The sequence below is a fragment of the Gymnodraco acuticeps genome, unplaced genomic scaffold, assembly GCF_902827175.1.
Source record: "Gymnodraco acuticeps unplaced genomic scaffold, fGymAcu1.1, whole genome shotgun sequence".
Lineage (NCBI taxonomy): Eukaryota > Metazoa > Chordata > Actinopteri > Perciformes > Bathydraconidae > Gymnodraco > Gymnodraco acuticeps.
In genome coordinates this window covers 251,942-267,287 of record NW_022990567.1, presented here as the reverse complement: position 1 = coordinate 267,287, position 15,346 = coordinate 251,942, and the positions used below count along the sequence as shown (strand labels likewise).

At 40.8% G+C, this 15,346-nt stretch overlaps 2 protein-coding genes across 2 annotated transcripts; one reads left to right on the top strand and one right to left on the bottom strand.

Moving 5' to 3' along the window:
- Positions 1-3,655: 3,655 nt before the first annotated feature.
- On the bottom strand, positions 3,656-8,094 carry LOC117553793 (extracellular calcium-sensing receptor-like). Its single transcript, XM_034227862.1, has 8 exons — positions 8,030-8,094; positions 6,996-7,281; positions 6,828-6,914; positions 6,500-6,691; positions 5,673-6,206; positions 5,367-5,591; positions 4,637-4,760; positions 3,656-4,548 (listed from the first exon to the last, which is right to left on the bottom strand). The coding sequence occupies exons 1-8, from the start codon at positions 8,077-8,079 to the stop codon at positions 3,656-3,658; spliced, it is 2,391 nt and encodes a 796-aa protein (XP_034083753.1). The 5' UTR covers positions 8,080-8,094.
- A 451-nt stretch (positions 8,095-8,545) lies between these two features.
- Positions 8,546-13,471, top strand: LOC117553792 (extracellular calcium-sensing receptor-like). The gene is given in 10 exon segments (XM_034227861.1): positions 8,546-9,255; positions 9,380-9,725; positions 10,225-10,512; positions 10,851-11,402; positions 11,499-11,570; positions 11,572-11,623; positions 11,626-11,720; positions 12,074-12,197; positions 12,302-12,774; positions 12,855-13,471. Coding segments are annotated over 10 exon segments (2,646 nt in total). The 5' UTR covers positions 8,546-9,031; the 3' UTR covers positions 13,275-13,471.
- Positions 13,472-15,346: the final 1,875 nt, after the last annotated feature.

Sequence of the window (15,346 nt, the reverse complement as noted above, 5' to 3'; positions counted from 1 at the left end):
AAAGTCACGTGAGTGGCAGTAATATTCCGCCGTGAGAAGAAAAAGTTTTGTACTTGTAAAAAGCAGTGTCCCTGGGCTATTTATTTAATTTCAATTCAATTATCTTATGAGCGGCATCAGGAGCCACCTTTTAAAGACTGCAACTGTTTTACTTGTCCTCTTAAAACACAGACTCCCGATTTATCCTGCTCCTTTGAGGTTAGGCTCTTTCTTAATGTGTTGGCAAGGCCGGATTAACCATGGGCAACCTGGGAAAGTGCCCAGGGGCCCTTGAGCAAAGAGGGCCCTCAGTGACAAGATAACAAAAAAAAAAATGTTTTTCTTTTTTCGGGCACAACCTCACTCATCATACATTGTTTTAAATGACACTCACTCTTCACCATAAATAACACAGCTTTTCTATAGGGTCAAATTCATATATTTTCTAAACCGTCTCTGTACTGTAGGTCTCACTATGCATGCGCTCAAGGCTGCATTAAATAATTTCCCGACAATAAATTGCTTTTTCAAAAAAGAAAAAAGTGACAAAATAGGCTAGCAACCACAAGGAACAGTGGCGGCGGTCACAGAGCTAGTGAGTAATGTTAGCCTTGAGCCTTGGATTTTGATGACCTAATCACAGAAATGTCAAAGAGAAAGGCAAGGAAGAAACACTTCTAAAAGGTAAGATCCACTGACACACACACACACACACCACTTAGTTGAGCAACCACACAATTTCCCTACATATTTTACTTTTGTAACTCTCAATGTTTGTGACTAATATAACTCCTTGTGTACTTGTAAAGCCAGCCAGTCATATTTTTGGCATTACGTGGGGTGCTGCTCTGAGGTTTTGAGTGATATTACCTAGGTCTTCTTGAGTCATACACTGTCTTGAGATCTTATCCATTGTATCTTTGTCTTGTGATTTTTGACCAAAAGGGCAAAAGGCTAGACATAATATGGTGGAAATATGTGGTTGCGTCCCTGCTTTTGACAAATAGGTGTGCGATTTGACATGCCAGATTGACTGAAAATTCAAAAATATTGGTCATGTTGGTAGGATTGGGTAGGCGTGGTGTTACTTGTTGGTACGTGGGTTGTGGGGGGCCCATGAGCGCTCAGTGCCCAGGGGCCCCTCGAGGTACTAATCCAGCCTTGTGTGTTGGACGATGATTTTAAAGACTCTAGGCCTGGATTATTTAAATATTACTTTCCATGTTTTATTCTTTATTATTCCCTTCTTTTTTTTTATCAATCAGTGTGCTTCCCAGCAAGAAGAAGAAAGTCAAAACACACACTGTTGCAGAATCACCAATAATAGTAATAATAGTTTGGTATAAAAAGATGAGGCAATCCCCGATTATGCACAGATAAAAAAACACACAATATTATAATAATAATAATAGATTTATTTGGTTAGCGCTTTTACAGGTGCTCAAAGACGCTTTACAGATATAGTGAAAAGAAAAGAAAAGAACAACAAATAAATATAAATAGTTGAAGTTAAAGTCAAATAATACAAAAACAATCACACATTAAAAGCCAGATTGAAGAGGTGAGTTTTTGTGAGTTTTTTGAAGGTGGTGAGGTCAGTGCAGTCTCTGATGGGTTGGGGGAGTGAGTTCCAGAGGGAGGGGGAAGCAGCGGAGAAGGCTCTGTCCCCCCAGGTCCGGTGATTGATGCGGGTGGGAATGGATAGGAGGTTGGCTTCTGATGAGCGGAGGCAGCGGGAAGGGGTGTGGTGGTGCAGCAGGTCTGTGAGGTAGGGGGGGCCTGATTGTTGAGGGCTTTGTAAGTAATCAGGAGGATTTTGAAGTTGATTCTTTGACGGACGGGGAGCCAGTGGAGGTTCTGGAGGACGGGAGTGATGTGGTCTCGGGAGCAGGTGTGGGTGAGGAGGCGGGCAGCAGAGTTCTGGATATGTTGGAGTTTATTGAGGAGGTTGGATGGTATGCCGTAGTAGAGGATGCTATTGCAGTAGTCGAGTCGTGATGTGATGAATGCATGAATCAGGGTTTCAGCAGCAGAGGAGGAGAGTGATGGGCGGAGACGGCCAATATTTTTGAGGTGGAAAAAGGCGGTCCTGGTGATATGATTGATGTGGTGGTTGAATTTGAGCTGACTGTCGAAGATGACTGCGGATGTTAGGGGGGAGATAGAGTGTGGCTGTCAATGGTGAAGTTGAAATTCTGGATGGCTTTGGTACGGGATGGGGGGCCGATGATGATGATGTCTGATTTGGCACTGTTCAGTTGGAGATAGTTTGTTTGCATCCATGCTTTTATTTCTGAGAGACAGTTGGTGAGAGTGTGTTGTGGGGGTGATAGTTTTTGTTGAGATATAAAGTTGGATGTCATCGGCGTAGCAGTGTAATTGAAGGTTGTGGCGACAAATTATTTTGCCAAGGGGGAGCATGTAGAGGATGAAGAGGAGGGGGCCAAGCATCGAACCCTGGGGGACGCCTTGGGACAGAGGAGCAGTGGAGGAGGTGCAGTTGTTGATGTTGATAAACTGTCGTGAGGTAGGATTTCAGCCAGGAGAGTGCAGTGTCGGTGATGTTGAGTGATGATTCGAGGAGGGACTGCAGGATGGTGTGGTTGATGGTGTCGAATGCTGCGGTGAGGTCGAGGAGGATGAGGATGTTCAGGTTGCCGGAGTCAGAGGAGAGGAGGAGGTCGTTTGTGATTTTCAGAAGAGCTGTTTCGGTGCTGTGTTTTGATCGGAAACCGGATTGAAATGGCTCAAAGAGGTCATTGGAGCTGAGGTGGGATTTAAGTTGTGAGGCAATGACACGTTCAAGTATTTTTGACAGAAAGGGGAGATTTGAGATGGACCGGAAGTTGGACATGATGTCAGGTGTGAGTCCAGGTCTTTTGAGAATGGGTGTGACAGCAGCCAGTTTGAGAGAGGGGGGAACTGATCCAGATCTGAGGGAGGAGTTAATGATGGTGGTGATGAGTTGGGAGATGGCAGGGAGACTCTCTTTAACACATTTGGAGGGCATTGGGTCAAGTGTGCAGGTGGAGTTAATTCCAGTCATGAAGTCAGACAGTTGCATGGGGGTCACAGGGGAGAAGTGGGACAGGGGCTGTGAGGTGAAGGGGGGGAGCAAGGAGGGGAGGTGGGGGGTGCTCTTGAGGATGTCAGATTGCTGTAAATGTTGCTGATTTTGGTTTGGAAAAATGAGAGGAAGGAGTTGCACTGTTCGGTGGTGAAGGATGAGGTGGCGTTATTATGCAAATGTTAGTCTTTTGGGAGCATTTTAATACATATTTACTTAAGTATTATTGGTTTTCTTGACTGGTTTGTACAAAACCATTAAACATTGACCATGGATCAATCTAAAACTAAAGCTCACAGGTTTAGCAAGGTACAAGATCAGTAGACAATATTTGCCCAAGAAATTCAGCCTAAACAATTCCAATGAATATTCACCACTAAAGCTCTTTGCTTATTTAATAAATATCTTTATTTATTCTATACATTACAGTAAATAGTACACTGCACTATGGTTGTTAAGCTGCAATATATAAGTATTATATATATATCCAGTCAATAATAATGTGAAGTAAATCATTAAATATAATAATAATAATTATTATAATAATAATTATAATAACAATGTCATACATTGAATATGATTTCAAATACATTTCAACTTATGATAAGCTTATTTCCCCATTAGGTGCTGTCTTGTATTTTTCTCTGGCTTTAGTAAAATAATGAAACACTTTGGAGCAAACAGGCAGAACAACAAGCCAAAGCTGGAAGCCAGAATGGCAAATGACTCCACTGTATCAGCATATTTCCCAGGAGAGCTGATATAAGCAGGGACGAATGATAGCCACACAGCACAAAATATCAGCATGCTAAAAGTGATGACCTTGGCCTCGTTGAAATTGCCAGGCAGTTTACGTGCTAGAAAAGCCAGTATAAAGCACAGGCAGGCCTGTAGACCAATGTATCCCAGAACGCACCAGAATGCAAGACTGGAACCTACGCTGCACTCCAGTATGATCTTCGAAATTTCGTATTGTGTATTTCGGGATGGAAAAGGGGGAGACTCAATGAGCCATGCAGCACAGATCACCACTTGAATTACAGTGCAAATGAAAATAATGGCCCTCTGCTGCTTGGGCCCCAGCCACTTCATGATGTTGTCCCCTGGTCTGGTGGCAGTGAAAGCAGCCAACACCACCAGGGTCTTCCCCAGAATACAGGATATGCAAAATGAAAAGGTTATACTAAAAATAGTGTGTCGCAGCATACAGGACCAATATGTTGGCTCTCCAATGAACACCAGGGAACACAGGAAACACAGAGTCAGAGCAAAGAGGATGAAGAAGCTGAGTACAGAGTTATTTACACGGACGATGGCTGTGTTTCTATGGTAGAAAAAGACCGCAAAGACAGCTATAGTGAGGCTGGCACCCACCACAGAGATCACTGTCAGGGCTATACCCAAGGAATCATAGGCCAAGAACTCCACTATCTTGAGGACGCAGACGGTTCTGTCAATATTTGACCAGAAGTCATCAGGACAAAATGTGCACTCTATGGAATCTAAAGGGAAAATAATCAAATATAACATGTTGGTAGTGAAATACAAGAATTACCTTGTGATTCTTTTATTTCAAGATTTTAAACTCACTTGTCTGATTGCTAATTTTGCCGCTGTCACATGGTACACAGTCAAAGCAGCAGACAGGCTCCCCACGACGGACAGCTTTCCGGGACCCTGGAAGACAGCTGGTGCTGCATACAGACATAGGCACCTATAGGGAGTAAACAATGGCTTTCAGCTCTGCAGTGTGCCAACATATTTAGTCAGTTCCTTGATAAGGCCTTTTAAAAACAAAATAAAGACAGCTTTGATAACTGAATTGTCAGATTTAGCTGGTTCTAGCTATTTCAATCAGAAAAAAAGTTCTTATTTTTCTATTGAACATCACTGCATAGTGAAGAGTTTTGCATTATGTTTGTTGCTTAGACTTTACAAGCAACTAGCTGATGCAGAAATTAAAACTCTTGAAAATTGTGATGCGCATTTTTCATATTGTGGTATTTTATATAAGTGTGGAAAACAGTGCTTTTCACACTGGGGACAGGGTTATTATCCATAAGCTAAACAAGAATGTGTAGCTTTGAATACTATTTATTTTTATTTTAGAAGAATTCTACCAGAGGGATTATACTGTGAAGCATTTAATCACAAAACACATCACACTGTATGGCGGGCTTTCAATACATTTTTACTGTAATGCAAAGGGACTCACATCTGATCCAGCTTGTCCTGGTCACCTGACTTACCTCCACCTAAACCTACAGAACTTCAAAAGCTGGGATCTGATGAAGGTAAAAACACAGTGTGAGCAGCTTGCCTCACTCTGATGCCCTGCCCACATGATCCTGTCCTCCTGGATTAACAGCTCCTCTCCGGCAGGCTTGGTTCCATCAAACAACCCCACGTTGACAAATTCAATGTTCCCGGCCATGCCTCTCTGCCAGTTGAGAATGTCATAATAAGGTATAGAGTCACCCTTTAGGTCAAAGTTCACTTCCTCCCCGGCAATGTTAAATGTCACTTCCTGGAGGTAGTGCTGGAGCTTGAAAACCAAAAGATAATATGAAATATGAATTATGAAAAAAAAACAGTTAAAGTGAAATTACTGTAAGAACATATATACCTGCCAGGGGTATATGTTGTTGCTTTGAGCACATGAGTTGTTTTGGAAAGGGCCACTGCCCGGTTGACAGAGAAGAAGGTTGTGCAGGGAATGAGCGATTGCATACACAGCCTTATAGACGTTATAGGCCACTCTAGGGCTGGATGTATTAATGTAGGCTGAATGCTGCTCTAACAGGGTCTCCTGTCCTGAGCATGAAGGCAACAGGGAGCCAGACGACAGAGAAGGGTCACAACCATACAGGGCCTCCCACAGCTCCTTAACTAGAGTATTATTACGATACATTTGAGGGTTGACTGTCCGCAGGTAGTCACTGAGTCCGGAGATTTTACCTTTTCTGATGCCAAACCCGATGGTGCCCCCTAGGTAGGGGTAATACTCACTGGCTGTAAAGACGGATGCTGTGACCCACGCTTCACTGGCAACCCACTGGATTCCAGTGATGTTCTGTGTCATATAGTCTCTCAAGAAAGGCGTCATCTCCCCCTCAGCTGAAAATACCACCACCACTTTTGCAGTAGAGCTACGCATCACCTTCACAGATAAGGCAAACAATGATGGATGACATTTATTTCACAAGGAAAGGACAAGAAAAAAGTAAGTAGGCTAAAGAAAGACTCATTATATATTTGACAAAAGTATAACAACAAATATGCTTTGAAAAGAACAGCAGTGCCTGCTAATAAACCCTATCTACTTGTTTGTCTCTTTGTTATGAAAAAAACAATGTTGTTTTCAATGTAGGGACTGGCATTGATGTGTAATCAGAATGTAAAGTTATCTGTGTGTGATTAGAGCTCTCTAATACTATACAATCTGGCATCTACCTGCAAGATCTCCAGAGCCCTCTTGCGATTGTAGAGCAGAGGTATCATTTCTTGGTACGCAACACACACTTTGGTACCCTGTAATTCTCTCAGCAAACCTTGCACAGCGAAGCGCCCGTATTCATGGTCTCCTCGCACCAACCCCACCCAAGTGAAGTTGAAGCGTACCAGCAGCTGAGCAATGGCTTTCACCTACATTCAACACAAAATAGTTACACTTGGCTAAAAACACACACATAAAGAACATTTTACAGACTACATTTGGATAATATTCTTCTTTTTTTTTCACTGAATAATGATCAACAACCTATTAAGGCCAAACTCTCACCTGATAATCATCGTTGGGGATTACTCTGAAGAAGGTGGGATAGTTTTTTCTGTCAGTAAAACATGCACATGAAGAAAAGTAACTGATCTGTTTGAAGAAGGATAAAAAAGAGTATAGTATAAAAACAAAACTGTTGGTGGGATTTCAGATAAAAGAAAAAATCATTACCATTGGGATTCTGAATGGTTGCAGGATTCTTGACACCACAATAGATTGAGCAGAACCAGATTCCCCGATCACAGCGAGGAGTGGGGAGGCACCGCTGCACGTGGGAGAGTCATCCTCACTCTGCCCATTCAACACAGCCATAGCAGCCCTCTGGCCGGTCAGTGGATATGCACATGAATCAAATATTTTGTACCCAAGTGTGTAATTGGGCAATAATGCACTCTGGTTTATCTCCTCCACTGCCAACCTCATAGTCTGAGCCCAGCGGAAAGCCCTGGGATCAAATCTGCAGACAAACAGACACAGGTGCACACAAGAAACACATCACAGATGCACACAAAATACACATTCAAACTTATTGTGTGTAAAAAAAAAGGTACAATTAAAGGCAGAGATTATGTTAATTTTAAGTTATTTTAAATGTTTACTTTGCATCTTGGTTCTTGTGATAAAATAACTGATCAGTTTATTTTTGCTTTGTCCGCATGTTCTCATTATTTTTCTAATATATTACCAGGATATGTCGGGCCAAGCTTCTTTAATAAGTTCCCTATAATTTACACTATGTTATTATGAAAGACCAATGTACATTTTAACCTATTTAGGGGAAAATAGAGACATTGTTCAAATGCTGCACTACATTAGCAAATTATAATTTTCGAAATATAAAAAGTATCAAAATACATATCTTTCTATGATTCTTCTTTAAATCATTGCATAGATGATTAGGTAATTACCCACCCTCAAAAATAAAGAAATAAAAAATGTGAAAGTCAGTTTTTGCGTGTCTCTATTGATAAAAATATGTTTTTTTAAATCTAACTTAAACTAAAAGTGCATTTAATTCAAGCTACTGTAACACCATATCAATGTTTTCTAACATGTCACGCTCAATTATCAATGCATACTAAAACCTGTTCAATACAAGTATATTCTGCTTAATCATTCAATAAAACAAGAATGCAAGTTGCATACAATGTTTCATACACAAGTTATATACTCACACTAAGGTTTCCACATCAATCAAAACTCACCCATTGCATTTTATTGGTGGTGGCCTGTAGGTGCAGTTCAGGTCTGGCATCTCCTGGTTATAGTGAAGGGGGAAGATCCCTCCAATTATATAGTCACCTTTGGCCACAAAGCATGGCTCAAAACTGTTTTGGAGTTTGCATACTTTGGCTGAAAATGGTGGCGATGGGTTGCTGCATATTGGGGTATACATTAGAGTTAGGACACATTGAGAGTAAAGCAAGTGAACTAACACAAGTCGATTCATATTACACATCCCAATAGACAGAGAGAGAGAGAGAGAGAGAGAGAGAGAGAGAGAGAGAGAGAGAGAGAGAAAGAGAGCAATACATGAGACAAGTTATAAACACTTCACTGTCACCTACTGTAAGTGTTACATCTTATTGATGACAGAGTGTGACTGGATTGGACATCAGCAGCTCCGCCTGATTTACTAAAGGGAGTTAACAAAGACTGAAAAATAAATGATGTAAGAGGAAAATTATAATGTATTTAAGCTCTCATTAAGACATTTTCCACAGATGTCGATTTAACTCCATGGTGTCCATGGTGACCCAAAAACATTTAAAATGTTCCAGTGAACAGAGAAATGGGGTTTTAATTTAAAACAATGTTTTAAACATGTATTTATTAGAAATAAAACTCAAACACAATGAGAGGATTAAGACTATTTGAATAATTTGTCAATTACAATAATTCAATAGACATGTATTAGATATCAAAAACATTTAATTTCTAAACTCATCCAATACTGGTCAATTATGCATTCATTCATAATGAATCAACACAAAAGGAGTTTTTATCTAATGCCTCAAACACTCAAATAGAAAGACTTTTGGAGTATTCATAAATGTACGGCGTTAACTGTAATGACACTTTGATTACTTTATTTGGGCGGTACCCTCAGATTCATGTGTTCGCTGCAGTTTATAAATCAGCTGAGTCCTGAAACATCATACTCCTAACGTTACCAGAAAGGGAAACTATTCCTTGTATATTTAGCAATGGCAATGCTAGCTGCAAAGCTTCTTATGTTTCTTTTTCTATCTCAGGGCCAACATTGTTTAGCTGCTGACCTGGATAACTGTGTTTTCTTGGGGGAAGAGCGGAAAAACAGTCTGTACGAAGAAGGAGATGTCGTTATAGGGGGTTTATTCCCTTTGCACTACAGCCCTGTGTCTTCCCTTCCAAAATACAAAACAAAACCGACGCCTTTTACGTATAAGTAGTGAGTGAATATTTGATTGTTTGTTGACTTGTGCAGTACAGATTATTATTATTGTATGTGCATATGTGTATATTTTAATGTATATACTTGTGCTGCGTGATTAACTGCTTTTATTCCTGTACAGTTTCAGCTCTCGTGCCTTGCGCTGGATGCTGACTATGACTTTTGCAATCAAAGAGATCAACCATCGCAGCGACCTCCTGCCACACCTGAAGCTGGGGTTCCACATCCGTGACAGCTGTGATGACATACCTGTGTCTCTGAGTGCAGCCCTGCTGTTGGTGAATGGACAGCCAGACATCGGCACCAGAGCTGAGAGTTTGAACAGGGACAAAGTTCTAGAAAGAAACAGTCATTATAATGTAAGCTGTGCTGCGGCACAAACTGTCTCCCCGGTAATCATAGGAGATGCTGCCTCTGGAGTGTCTATGGCTCTGCTAAAAACCTTGGGTTCTTTCCATATCCCACTGGTGAGATTGACTTAAAGTCACTTTTATTGTGCTAATATGTGTTTTTGCCATGTTAAATCTATATTTTATGGCTTCTTTTACGGTTATGCTTTTCCAAATGTCAACTTTTAAGAGTAAATCCCTTTTTTCCTTTTCTCTTTTTGAGAATGGTTAATTTTTTTCAATCCACAGGAAGTAACCTAATCATTCAACATGTTTTTTATTCAACAAAATGTGGTGGTACATGCACAAGGATTTTTGCTGTTAACATTCAAGTTTTAAATACTTAATTTTTGATTCTACTAATATTATGATTTTAGTGTTAATAAATTGCGTTTGTATTTTTTTTAAAGTACAACATTCAGAAGTCTCCCTCAATTGTGAAGTTAGGCCCCTTGTTCTGGAAAATGTTGTCCCATTGAATACTTTTAAAGACGATGGTATTGTTTGTTGAAATGTGATTCTTATTGAACAGATGGTCGGTGAGTATGCAGAACGTAATTCATGTTTTCTATACCAGGTGAGCTATTTTGCATCTTGCAGCTGTCTGAGTAACCAAAAGGAGTTTCCCACTTTCATGCGCACCATGCCCAGTGATGCCTTCCAGATCAGAGCCCTGGCCCGGCTGGTTAGCTATTTTGGCTGGACCTGGGTTGGGGTCATTGGTGTGGAATCTGATTATGCTCGCTTTGCCATTCAACTTTTCCTGAAGGAGTCTGTGAAGTACGGTGTGTGTGCTTCCTACACTCACTTCTACCCTGTGGGCCTGAGTCAGCAGGCTCTAAATGAGCTTCTGGATGTTATTCAGGTAATTTTTGGTAAAAGCATAGTTTTCATTCATATAGACAAAATAGCTTGATCACCTGCAAGAAATACTTTTTTAATGTCAAGTCAGTTATATTACCTTCCAAAACCAACATTGTAGTTAAATTGCACTCTGTGTTATACAAAAACAATTTATTTTGGCTTTTTTGTATACATATTCGACGCAGCCTTTAAATAATATGTCCATTCATAGATCAGTGCTTTTCTGTACCTTGAACTATTTTGGTGTAGGAGATCCAAGACACCATTACTTACAATAATGAAATGACATTTCATTATTGTATTAAACATTCACTTTCACCTGGATGTTTTTTACTGCAGATGTCATCCTCAAAGGTCATCATTAACTTCAGTAGTGAGTCAGAGATGCAGGGCATTCTGAGAGAAGTCCGATATCGGAATATCACCAGCCTGCAGTGGATCGCAAGTGAAGCTTGGGCCACTGCTAAATCACTCTGGGAAAAGTTTGGAGATCTGCTAACAGGAACACTAGGATTTGCCATCCGGAGAGCAGATGTAATTCCAGGTCTGAAACAACACCTCACCAGTGTCAGACCATCCAATATTAATGAATCAGCTTTCTTGGCAGAATTTTGGGAGGAATTGTTTAACTGCAGATTGAACGGATCAGTGAACAACCACTCTCATGGTGGTGTCGCCCACCTCAACAGATTGCTATGTAAAGGGACAGAGGATTTAAAAAATGTTTACTCTCCTTATTCAGATGTTACACAGCTAAGAGTGTCATATAATGTTTACAAGTCTGTGTATTTGGTAGCCCATGCTTTGGAAGATATGAGTAACTGCAAAGTCGGACAGGGGCCTTTCCTTAATCGCACTTGCGCAGACTTAAAGAATGTTAAACCTTGGCAGGTGAGACTAATTGTAGCCTAAGCATTTATTTGAAAAGTCAAAAGTCAAATGCACTATAGTTTGTGTTTAGATAACCTATTTCCATTCCTCCCTCAGCTCATTCACTACATGAAGCGTGCAAATTTCTCTGCACTTGGGGAGAAAGTCAATTTTGATGAAAATGGTGACCCCCATTGCTTATTATGATCTCATGAACTGGCAAAGGAGGCCTGATGGTTCTCTACATTTGGTAAAGTAGGTTTCTATGATGCCTCCACGCCTGATGGACGCAGCCTGGTCATAAATGAGTCAGTGATTCAATGGCCTGTTGGAAAGCAGGTGTGTTCTCTAAAAACAGGCTTGAGACCATGTTCACCTCTTAGGTTGTTGTATGTCGTTTTGATTAACACAACAGCTAATGTGTTCTTATTTGTGTGCAATATACTTTATTGTTAATCAAGAAGGAGAAAAGGTCACCTTCAAGTTGAAACTGACATCAATTGCAAATGAATGTTGTAGACATTAACACCATCAATGACCCGATTTTGACTGATATGTTATTGTAATCTGATATTTTGTAGCTGAAGTGATACACCTTTTAGTCTGTATCATAATTGGATCCTTGCATAACAACTGTTAGACCCTGCTGAATATGTTTTAAAATGTGTGTCTTTCTGAGCTTTGCCTTTCAGGCTTTCCAGTCTGTGTGCAGTGTCAGTTGTCCTCCAGGTTCCCGCATCGCCAGGAGAAAGGGGGAACCCATCTGCTGTTTTGACTGTGTCCCCTGTGCTGAGGGAGAAGTCAGTAATAATACTGGTGTGTTGGTGTTCTGGCTGTTATCACCTTTTCTCCTTTCTTGATGCTTGTTTCTGAAAGTGACTTATTTAAACTAAAAAAGTGTTTTTTTCTACCGCCTACAGATTCTTTAGAGTGCTCACGCTGCTCAGAGGACACATGGCCCAATAAAGCCAGAGATATTTGCATCCCAAAGACTATTGAGTACTTGTCTTACCATGAGTTAATGGGTATTGTGCTGTGTGTTGTATCTGTACTCGGAGCGTGTGTTTCCCTCTCCATCCTTGCCATATTCTTCAAGTACAAAGAAACACCATTGGTTCGTGCCAACAATATGGAACTAAGCTTCCTTCTCTTGGTGTTTCTTGCTGTGTGCTTCCTTGTTGGCCTGTTGTTTATTGGTGAGCCTTCAGACTGGCTTTGCCGTATCAGGTACCCAGCGTTTGGGATCAGTTTTGCCCTCTGCATTTCATGCCTCCTGGCCAAGACAGTAGTGGTCCTCATGGCTTTCAGGTCTACACTGCCAATAAGTAATGCCATGAAGTGGTTTGGACCCACGCAACAGAGAGCCAGTGTGCTTTTAGGAACAGTTGTTCAGGTACAAACACTTTCCATAAGTCAATTTTGAAAATGTAAATGTCGAATTCAAATCAACATCCTCTTTTTCCCTCCACTCAGGTTATAATCTGTCTTATCTGGTTGCTCACCAGTCCACCTCATGCCTACAACAACACAGATCACAGTGCTGTCATCATCATTGAGTGTGTGACTGGCTCAGAGATTGGCTTTTGGTGTGTTCTTGGATACATCAGCATCTTGGCCTGCATGTGCCTCCTAATGGCATTTTTTGCTCGAAAGCTGCCTGACAATTTCAATGAGGCAAAGTTCATCACCTTCAGCATGTTGATATTCTTCGCAGTGTGGATTACATTTATTCCAGTTTATGTGAGCACAGCTGGGAAATATACTGTGGCCGTCCATATTTTTGCTATTTTAGCCTCAGCTTTTGGTGTCCTTTTTTGCATTTTTGCTCCAAAGTGCTATATAATAGTACTGGAACCAGAAAAAAACAGCAAGACGAATATGATGCAAAGATAAATATTAACTGTACGTGTATGTGTTGCTAAAATTGTACATGTATGAGTAACCGATTTCAAACAAATATATCTCTGTTGTCAGGGAACTTAAGATTCATGCTGGAAATAAAATAAGGCAAACCCTGCTTAAGCACTTTTGATTAATGGTTAACATCTGATATCATAATGATCCAAATATTGACAGTTTTTGAAGTTATTGTTGCGTATATTTGAACTGCAATTTGATTTATAATTTAAATGTTATAATTGATTAGATTGTTAGAATAAGGGGAGCACATCTCATCCATGGTTAAGAGTCATATGTATGTATTGTAATTTTCATTGAACCAAATACAATAAATTATTTAAGTGAGGAGAAAAGTACATTTTTATTTATTTTGCGAATGTTCAAATAGAAAATATTTAATTTTAATTATGATTGGAAATAAAACACAACTACTAACAGAGCCAGATGTCTGATTTGTGTTTATTGACAAATATACTTAAAGGGACCTATCATGCAAAATGCAATTTGTTATGTCTTTTATACATAAATATGTGTCCCCGGTGTGTCAGGGAACTCACGCAGTATCAGAAAATAAAACCCTCTCTCTTTTCCTCCGTACCCAAATCTCTAAAAACGGGGCTACAACGGAGCTGATCCAGATTTGCCATCCGTTATGACGTTATTTACGTCATAGCGGATGGCACTCACGTGGTGGACCCACGGCCCTATCAGAAAGCAATGCCCGACGTGTTGTGGACGCAGTGGCGGCGGGTCATTAGGGGCAGGTGGGGCACAGCCCCACCTAGTGTCAGAAGAAAGTATTACAAATAATGATTACAAAAAAATACTAAAAAATAAATAAAAAAACATATAAAATATATTTTAAGGTCATGTTTAATAATCTGATTCGTCTGTACATTTCTGTTTTAGTCTGTGTTCTTCTAATTAGTGTCTAGAGTGCCGTTTTTAGCTGTTTAGAGCCATGTGGGACAAAACCCGATCCTGCCCCTACCTCTCACAGTCTAAGTGAACGGTGATTGTAAAAACTACACTGCGCATGCTCAGAGTATTTTTCTATTTAATGTGTGTGGCAAAAAAATAATGACCGTAGGGGCATAGTGCTCCCATCCCCACCATACGTCATCTCACATAATTCAGAATTGATTGGCTGTAAGTACTCACGTGTGCAGTGCTGCGAAACGTCACGTGTAGTTTGAAGAGGAGACGAGAGAGCAGCATATAGCTAACATCACCAGCGATTAAAAGAAGTAAAAAACTGAAAGAAAATGAATGAAGTTGACCATTTACTGGAGCACACATTTGAGACACTTAGTCTCGGAGAGAAACTGGAGGTAAAGCGCCTCGGTGCCCACCATCCACCGGATTTCCAAATGGTCCAGACTGCGGGCAAAGTTAAACGTGGGTTTAACGCTGAGTGGTTTGCTAAAAATAAATGGCTAACGGCGAGCATCCAGAAGAATTCCCTCTTTTGCTTTCCTTGCCTGCTTTTGGTGAAGATCAAGGTACTTGGTCGAGGACAGGTTACAAGGACTTAAAGCATCTTTCGGAGAGGACAATGAAGCATGAGAGCAGCAACAGTCATTTGGAAAATGCCGTAAAATTGGGATTACTTGGAAGGGTGAATGTTGCAGCTCAGATTGACAGCGCCTACAGACGCGGCATTGATTCTCATAATAGGAAGGTGGAAGAAAACAGGTACGTGCTTGGTCGGATCATCACCTGTATTAAACTGTGTGGGAAATGTGAGACAGCACTGCGGGGCCACAACGAGTCGGCGGACTCTCTGAATCCAGGGATATTCAGGTAAATTTTCGAGACAATGTGTGAGGGCGATTCCAGGCTTCAACGGCACTACGAAGCTCAGCTTGTTTTCAAAGGGACATCAAGCACCATACAGAATGAACTCTTGGACTGCATGTATGATGTGTACAGGGAGGAAATAGCCAAGCAAGTGGACAACACATCATTTGTTGCCGTTCAGGCCGACGAGACAACCGATGTCTCCTGTAAATCGCAAATGGTGATTGTGCTGCGATACATTATGCCTGACCTCACAGTTACAGAGC